This window comes from Symsagittifera roscoffensis, chromosome 5, assembly GCF_963678635.1.
Source record: "Symsagittifera roscoffensis chromosome 5, txSymRosc1.1, whole genome shotgun sequence".
Classification (NCBI taxonomy): Eukaryota; Metazoa; Xenacoelomorpha; order Acoela; family Convolutidae; genus Symsagittifera; species Symsagittifera roscoffensis.
The window spans coordinates 21,967,878-21,976,847 of record NC_087066.1 but is presented as its reverse complement, the minus strand read 5'-3'; the positions used below and the strand labels follow the sequence as shown (position 1 = coordinate 21,976,847).

The window sequence follows — 8,970 nt, the reverse complement described above, 5'->3', positions numbered from 1 at the left end:
TTTTGATTGTAAGAAAACTTTTTCGTACTTTTCTCTTTCCCAATTATCCAATTAGAGTTGAGGAACCAATACATTCCCCAAAAGACCCAAATTTTACCAAAACCAATCGTGCAAAGACTTGAATTAAGCCTTTTATATTGAAACACATATTCAAGAAATTTCCCAGGAGTTCAGATTTACGCGCATTTTTCTTCACACTCCTAAAACTTAGGTAGCTGGGATTTATACCAAAGTTGTGAACAAAATGGTAAACCAGTTGTACATGGTTATATTTCTGGGTTTTATCAGAACTCTTGAATTTCTGAAATTGAGATAATAGTTATAACATTGAGTGTTTCGAGTATTGAAGTTTCGAGTATAATCTTCGGACTCAGTTCAATTGGGTTTGTTTTCCTTAGTTAATTGTTTCACATGAAATTTTTCTCCGATTTCATTGGTTCGCTAAGGTTCTTCCCTCTCAAAGCCCAAATATACACAATTTGATTTCACGTCGGGCGAAACCGCGCTTTTCATTCCTTTCATTGTCAGGCTTACAATCAAACCGTGCTCTTGTTGTGCCTTTGCTTGGACCACTTTATTTCATTTCCACTCGAACGTCTTAAGCTAGATCTGTAATATCAATTTTGCATACATAAAATGGCTACTACTCTAGGGGTTACCGAAACCTACGGTCTATCGGACGACAAAGTGCGAGACTTCAAAGAGGCCTTCGACTACTTCTCGGAGAACGAGGGTCTCTACGAGGAGCTGTTCACCAAGAACCTGGTGCAGCACTTGAGTGACATGGGCTATGATGCCTCGACAGCTGAGCTGGCCCAGTTCAGACTGGCGTGTGATGTCACTGCCACTGGCAAGTACACGTTCGATGGGTTCCTCAAGGTCATCTCTAAGATCCTGAAGACGGGAGACATGGAGGATGTTCTCAAGCAGGCGTTCCGAATCTTCGACAAGGAAGGTGAGAAAAACTAACTAATTTAGCCATTTTATAAAAAAGTTATTAAGAGCAAAAATTAACCCAATTAAATTACAAATATTATTATATATTATGGCTATTATATAAAATTAGGTACAGATCTAGGATATTCTTGAGGGGGTGAAATTTCAAAACTTTTTCGGTAAGCTTGTCGACCATAAAACAGTCAAATGATGTCAAACCAAAGTTTTTGTCCGTTCTCTCAATTTAACAAACCTTTTTCAATGAATGACATAAATTTGAATTTATTTATAGTTATTCATAATTCATTTTGGCTTCCAGGGAACATCCTATTTTAACAGCCAGATCATATAAACTATCAAATTTATCCACTAGCAAAAAAGAAGCAATCATTTTTCAATCGTCTTGAAAACGAATTGCAATGACTACCATTAAATTAGGGCGAGACAGAGAAGATCAATTCCGAATGTCATCAGAATAAGCTATTATTATACATTACGTCGGTATTTTAAATAGAAAAATCCTTACAACCTTCACAAATTCGTATGATAATGATTGAGTTTGCATTATTTTCAGAACAATTTGTATCATTTCCTCTAAACTCAGCAACCTTTGTTTTAAAACCTTTGTTTTTAACCAAATAGAGAAACTATCTAAGTATATGAAATTTTCTTTAATTTCATATAAATTTGTCCTCATTTTTACCAATTTTACATCATTTTGTTTTTTTCAAGCGCATGCATAATCATCGGTATAAAGAAAACGAACTCCTGGCTAATTTATGGGTTCCTCTTCTGTTGGCATCGTGAAGCTCGCCGATTTTTCCTATATTCTTTAAAAAAAGACGAAAACAATAACAAGACTGCTCGTATCAGGGCGAAGCCCTGAATGTTCCGACTGCTTTTGAAGTCTTATGGACCAGCAGTAACAACATAAAAACATTATATGAAATAAAATAAAATGAAAAAAAAAAATTCCAAATATTCGCCGATAAAAGCACAAATATTCCGTTACTTTCGTATCGAAAGTCGGAACAACAAGACTGTATTTTTTGGTTGTGCTACGAGCTTTGCATGGAATACAATTTAAAACAATTGAATTTTTTACCCTCACACATACAAAACAAAAAGTTATGCGTTTATTAGTGACCAGCGTAAATCAACCAGCTTGCCTTCAATTTGAGTTTTTTCAGAGCAAACATTGATATAAAACAGGATTTTTTTTATCCCAATAGTATAAAACACGCAAAACCCAAACATTTTCGAAGCCACATAGTGTTATGCAAATTGAATGTAGTGAAATTATTTTTAAATTTGAGCTCAACACCTAAATAATATTCAGATTGTATGGAAAATCACTCGTAGTACAAATATTTTTTAAATTTTCATCAAAAGTTGTTTGTAAAAGCGTTCATTCCTGGTTGTTCCGACTTTTGTTTATCGGGTCTGATAAAACATTTTTTTTTTCAAAAATTGCTTTCTATTCCTCTTTTTTCCCTCAAGCTTTCCCCACGCCATCCTGATAGCAAGTGCTTTGTTTCATGTGGTTTTAGCTTTTTTGTCGTGTAAAATTATTTAAACTATTTTTTCGACGGAACGACACGTAACAAAACTTTAAATTTAATTCAAAAAAATCGAAAAACTAAATTTGTTCTGTAACAGGACAGACTATGACTGGCAGACCGATCCGGGTATGCTAAGTGGGAACATGACTGCTCGTATCACTGCAAGACTTTGAATAATCCGACTGCATTTTAATTTCTACGAAGTAAAATGAAAAAGGCAGAACTTTTTTTGAATCTTTTTCTTATCATCCCAACGCACGCTATGTAAAGTGATATATTTTGCAATTAGCAAAGTGTTAAATGGATCAAATAGCATGCCTAAACTCAACTTGAAGCGATTTCTCAGGATAAAATATCCGCATACGCGTTAATTGCACGAAATACATCGCGCATTAATTGTCCCAAATTGGCCAAAATGGCAATCTGTAAACCCTCATTACTTTACAAAAAAACACTTGACAAAAAAACGTTAAAAGATTCCGTCAAAAATTGCTAGTGGAAAAATAGAAATTCGTCTGGAGGACAAAACCACCAAGGGCACAAAAATTCTGTCATTTTCTCCTAAATTGTATTTATTAGCATAAATCGGCCAATTTGAACATTACCAAACCTTGTATAATTTTATTTAAAAAATCTTTGATCAATTTTAATAAAGTGATTATGTTTTTCATTGTAAATTCACAAGTATTTTCACAATTATCTTAAAGAATTACAAAATACAAAATGATGCACAAAAATTACAAAATGATGCACATCTTATCACGTTTTCAATTTAATCTATGTTTCACAAAACAAAATTTGGTTCTATCAAAAAGAAAAACTTTTTTCTGCTGGCCTTTAACGTCTTTAAAACAGTTTTTGTTTTAATGAAATTTCCAAAAATTGAACATTTTTTCCGTTTTTTTGTATTTTCTTCTCAAAGCACAAATGTTATTTTTTTTACTCGTTCACAAAATGGTTAAGTTTCAAGAGTGTTCTTTTTGTGATTAACAGTACCAAACATTTGAATTTGAAACCATGAATAGGAAAAAAGGAACAAAGTTTTTGAAATATACCAATGCTGAATTTTTCGTCCAGGCACTGGAAGTATCTCAACTGACCTTGTGAGGAACCTTCTGAAGGAGCCAGAGTTGCAGATGACTCATGAGGAGATCGAGCAGCTGATCACGGAGACAGACGCCGACGGGTCAGGCGAGGTCGACTTCGAGGAGTTCAAGGAGATGATGATGGGGGACTAGACTCACCCAACCATATAGGCCACATCAGACTCGTATACTTCAAACAATCATCACTAGTTATATTTACTCAGATATAAGTGACTGTCTAAGGATGAATATTTAATTTGAGTGTTATATAAAATTATAGTTTATTGATTACTAGTTATGAAGGTACTAACCGCATATGATACTATAATTCAAATTATGAGCCGTTTCTTTTTTATGGAATTGAATTTGCTTTTTATTCCAGCATCCTAAGCCAACTTTAATGACATATGTGAACTTACGAAATCTTCAGAACAGTCACTCAGAACAAATCTTCGGTTTTTTTGCTGTAGTTTTACGCGTTTTTATTTTACGAAATCTCTCATGAAATCATGAAACGTATAAAATCTTCAGTGACGTGCGCAGAAATTTTCCTAAGGGGGGGGGGGGCGAAGTTTTTGGAAAAAATTTGAAAATTTTTGATTTTAAAAAAAAATTTTAGGTCGAACAATTTGATTTTCCGAGCTCTCCTAAAATAGTATAAGGACCTTACTTTGTGAAAAATTGTCTACGTCGCAGTCAAATTTTTTAAGAAAAATTAGGTAAGACTACTGGTCTGAATATTGCTTTACTGGACGGGAATAAATGATTTTGTAATAGTCATGGCGTTTTGAGAAATTGAAAACAATTTTTTGTTCAATTGTTGGAAGTTTGATTTATAAGTCTACTAAAAAACCCCAGGCATTCATCACAGAAATTCGGACTTGTCAAAATACTCAAGGTTTTACCTGAATGCTAGCAAACTTTGTCATTTTTGTATACTAAAACAAGCAAATTTGTCTTGTGTACTAAAAAAGGCCTAAGCATCTTATTAAACGACAAAACAACTCTGACTTTCCCAAAAATTTCAGTTAAATGGATTAAACTCTCTGTGCTTTTAGAAGTTTTGAATTTAGACAAAAGTCAACTTTTTCACAAAGATATTTTTTGACTGTTATAGTTCTGACAACTGAAATTGTGGAAAAAATTTTTTCACTCAAAATTAGGTACCAGAAAAATTCATCGGGTTGGAGTAACTAGTATACATTTTTGAGGCCTTTTCCATCATTTGAAATGTGACACAAAATTATCTTAGTGTCGAGAAAAACTGGCTTGAAGTTTTTGATTTTCAGCCTAATTTCCAGTGAATAAATCGAGTGAGGAGAATCAAAATAGGAACTTAATACTAGTCTTATAAATCCATTTAAGCAGTAAAAATTTTGTGTAGAAACATCTCAATAAGTTTCAAAAACTTTCAGCGCTTTCTTGGGAATAAAAATTGAAAAAAAAATCAAAAACAATTTTTGCAAAAAGTTAATAAAGTATTTTTAATACCGAGTATTTGATATATCCAGATTTCTGTTGAGGTCTTCTTATCAAACAACAAGCCAAAAATGACACAATTTGAAAAAAAATTCTAGCTGAAAACATACTAGTATTGTTAAAGGGCGGTACTTATGTATGTCCCGATTCATTCGGATATTGAGCCATAAATCAAACTCCGAGTAAGAAATTTAGAACCATTTTTCGGTGAGAGGGAAAAGTTGTCGAATTTTTTGGTGTTTGTTTCGAATTGATGTGTTACTAAGAGGGAAATCTATCACATCGTCTTTATATGGAGTTTTGGGGGATATTTTTCACAAAAAGTGTCAAACTTAAAAAAAAATTGTTTTTTTATTACATTAATTTTTTCATGTTGTTACAGCTCCAGAGACCTTGAAAGACAGCCGGAACATTCGGAGCTCCGCCCTCATTTGAACAGTTTCGTTCAGTTTTATGTTCTCATTAGATCGTTAACCCCCTATTTTTCTCTCACATTTTGTTTATAGAAAAATCTGTCTGACTTTGCCTTATTTATTATAACCTTCTCATCCTGATAGTTTAGCTAGATTTTAGTGGTAGCTTCTGATTGTAAATTATTTTGTAATAGAATGAAAAAAATTGCGCTTTTGTTATCCCGAAACGGCCAAATACGCAACCTTCAGACCCTCATAAAGTTAAAGCGAATGATTGCAGAAGACTTTTTTTGAAGAAAGCACGCCATTCATACTCGTCTTTATTTGAGATAATGAACAAAAATGCAGCAAGATGCCAAGTCAACAGATTTGTAGAATTGCAGATTTGTAGAAAAATTTCAATGAGAAAACGGGAAAATAAAATGAGCAGTAAAATGTGGGAACTCTGTTTCCTACTACCCAATTTGTGCTCTTTTTCGTTTCCCCCCTTGTAGAATTGCAGATTTGTACAAAAATTTCAATGAGAAAACAGAAAAATAAAATGAGTTTACCAGTACAACTTGCAGTTTTTTACTAGTAAACTTACTGTTCACATTATGAAAATTGACATGCGGACTAATTAGACTGTGCCAAACATATTTGGTCTTTATAATTAACCTTATAAGACCACTCGTTACAACATAAAATTGATGGTTGTGTGAGGTGGGGGGAAAAGAAAAAAGAGCCCCAATTTGTTATCCGTTGTAGTTTCACTGCTATATAGAGCTATAATTTGCAACGGAACAATAATGGAAAAATCGTACCCGTTGCATTCTCCTTTTTTATAGTTCCTTGCTTTCCAGTTTTGTAACTTTTTTTGGCATATCTTTCAAGGGTATTTGATCACGCTCATACTGTTTCCATTTGTACAAACTGATCAGTTTAAGTAAAAATTTCTTAAATGACATTTGGGTAGGCCAACAAACCAAGTACATGATTATCCGATTATCCTTCCAGCCAGGCGAAAATTAAGATTAGAGGTTCTAATGGCCGAAAAAGATGAAAAGCGATGTTTTAGGGCAGCGATAACCAGTTTTTAATTTAATATAGATTGTTACTCTCTGTTAGCAAGCTCGCGACATTTTTTATTGCATAAATCTGATGTAATTTCGAATTTTCCATCCGCCAAAATCTGCGAGTTTTTTTTTCTTTTAGAACAGAATCAGGGTTTTTTTCCACTCCCCCCCCCCCCACATTTCAAATTTTCCATTTTTCAATTGTCGTACATGTTATTATGGTATGGCCGAATGCGTGATATTAGGAAGAAAGGTATAAAGAACACATGTGTTCACAATAGTTAGTTTTTTCACCATGCAAAATTTCATTACATTATCAATACTTAACATTAGTTTTGCAAAACTGAAATTCAAATATGGGGGCGAGTGGAAAAGAACTGAATCGGGTTCTTACACGCGCACGTGTTTTTTTAGTTCTCACATTTTCCCGAAACAACCTTTCTATTTATGACAAGTAAATAACTTGATTAAAGTTGCAGTTGATTTTTTGCATACCCAGTTTTTCAAAATGAACTCTAAGTCGCGGAAACGCGAAGATATGTTCACCGTTATTTATGCTGCGACTCAAAATTATGTCGTGATGCGTGCTAGTTCTTGCGAAGCCATGCGAAGCTTCCGATTTCCTTCTCAAATGGACAAGTCAAAAGAAAGTTTTCACGACGAAGATCTATCGGCTCACGACTTTGGCTACAGCAAAAGTCCTAAAACATCAAAGAAAACTATCAAAGAAAGTGTCATAGTACCGAAAATCTACTTTGCCGAAGAAAGTTCACTTTCGACTCAGCTTTCAGAAGAGCTGAATCAGTTCGCGCTTTCGATTCGAGACACGAAAGCGGAGGACTTAAAAGTCCAGGAAAACAGTTTTATGACATGTGACCAGCTGGAAACATTGCTGGGCGGCTTCTGCGTTTACAATAACGAAGATAGTTGCGAGAGTTTTGAAGTTTTTGACAGTCAGCTGTCGGAGTTGAGCAGTATCCAAAGTGACGAGGAATGTATAATAATAGTCAAAAAACCCACAAATGTGACTCCTCTTTTTGAAGATACTTTATGCAAAACTTTCACAAGCACTCCTAGAAAAGATGTCCAAAGTGTAAGTGCTGAAAACTTTCTTTACAGTTTGAATATGCTCAAAAGATTTTCTTGCCCTGCTGTGAATAAAGTAAGTGAAAAAATCGAATTGTGCGAAACTGCTTTGTGCATGACTGTTGCTTTCGGATCACGCATGTTTGCGACACAGTCTTTGAAAATGAGATGCGTCTTTGACACTGTTGTGAAAAAATACGACCTAGAAAAACTTTCGAAGTTCAAACTATGTCTTGAGACAATTGAGAGTTTATACGAACGAGCGGCTGTTTTAAAACCTTTCAGAGAATTGAATCCTTGTTTTAAGGCTAAGTTGAAACGAAGAATCTCGAAGTTTGTACGAACCTCTAAAAATGGACTTGAAATTTACGCCGAACGTGAAGAAATTGCCGATAATTTGAATCACGGTGATGCTTTGACCGTGAAAAATGAGCGCATTAATGACGACAACATGTTCAAGGGCAAGTTTGTCATCCTAGACATCAGAAAATGTCCAAAACTAATCCGGAATATTTCGGAAAGTATTTTGGACTCTGATAAGTACCAGCCGTTCCACCAGATTATGAAAAAGCTGGCGCAAAAGGGAATTGCAGAGGGTAAAACTTTGGACAAAAAAATAACCGGAAAGACGAAGAAAATTGCCAAGGAAAGAATTGTTTCATTGTTTCTATTCTCTTCTCATTTACCCTTTATTGCCACCCCCCTTCACATCAAGTGTTCTATTATCATAGTTGTTTTACGGCGTAGGTGTTTTTTTGATTATAAAGCTTGAAAAACAAAATTGATATGTTCACTATGCAAAAATTCACCACAGTGTGACAAAATTATGCTACATTTTCAGAATTGAAATTAAATGTGTGTTGGAAGGGCGCGTAAAAGAGCAAATCTTTTGCTTTTTTTTTATTGTGCGCCCTAACAGGCTCTTTTCCCTCACCCCGCCCTCAAATGCGAGTTTTGGAAGAGTTTTTTTTTGTTGACATTTCGCGATTATTACAATAATTGTTATGTGACTAATTTGGCTGTAACAAACATTTTTGGTCTTCATACGCAACCTTGTAAAACCCGTCGTTACACTGTGAAAATGATGCTCATTTGAATTGGGTGAGGAAAGAAAAAAGAGCCACCTAACAAAATTTGCTTCGGTTTTTTGCGTCTCACCACATCTGCAGATTTTATTTTTTTGGTTCTTCTACTGTTTTCCCACAACTTGCCGTTCTTTGAACATAAGCCGGCTCTTTTCTAGTTTTCTCCCACCCCCTTTGAATTTTTCTGAAGTTCAATTTAAATGAAAGTCTAATTAAAATGACTTTTCATGTTGGAAAGAGCAATAAAACGTGTGAACAAGAACAGGCGA

The 8,970-nt window shown here is 34.4% G+C and overlaps 1 protein-coding gene across 1 annotated transcript; it reads left to right on the top strand.

Moving 5' to 3' along the window:
* The first annotated feature begins 340 nt into the window (after positions 1-340).
* Positions 341-3,928, top strand: LOC134845818 (calmodulin-A-like). The gene is made up of 2 exons (XM_063862900.1): positions 341-955; positions 3,576-3,928. The coding sequence occupies exons 1-2, from the start codon at positions 637-639 to the stop codon at positions 3,734-3,736; spliced, it is 480 nt and encodes a 159-aa protein (XP_063718970.1). The 5' UTR covers positions 341-636; the 3' UTR covers positions 3,737-3,928.
* Positions 3,929-8,970: the final 5,042 nt, after the last annotated feature.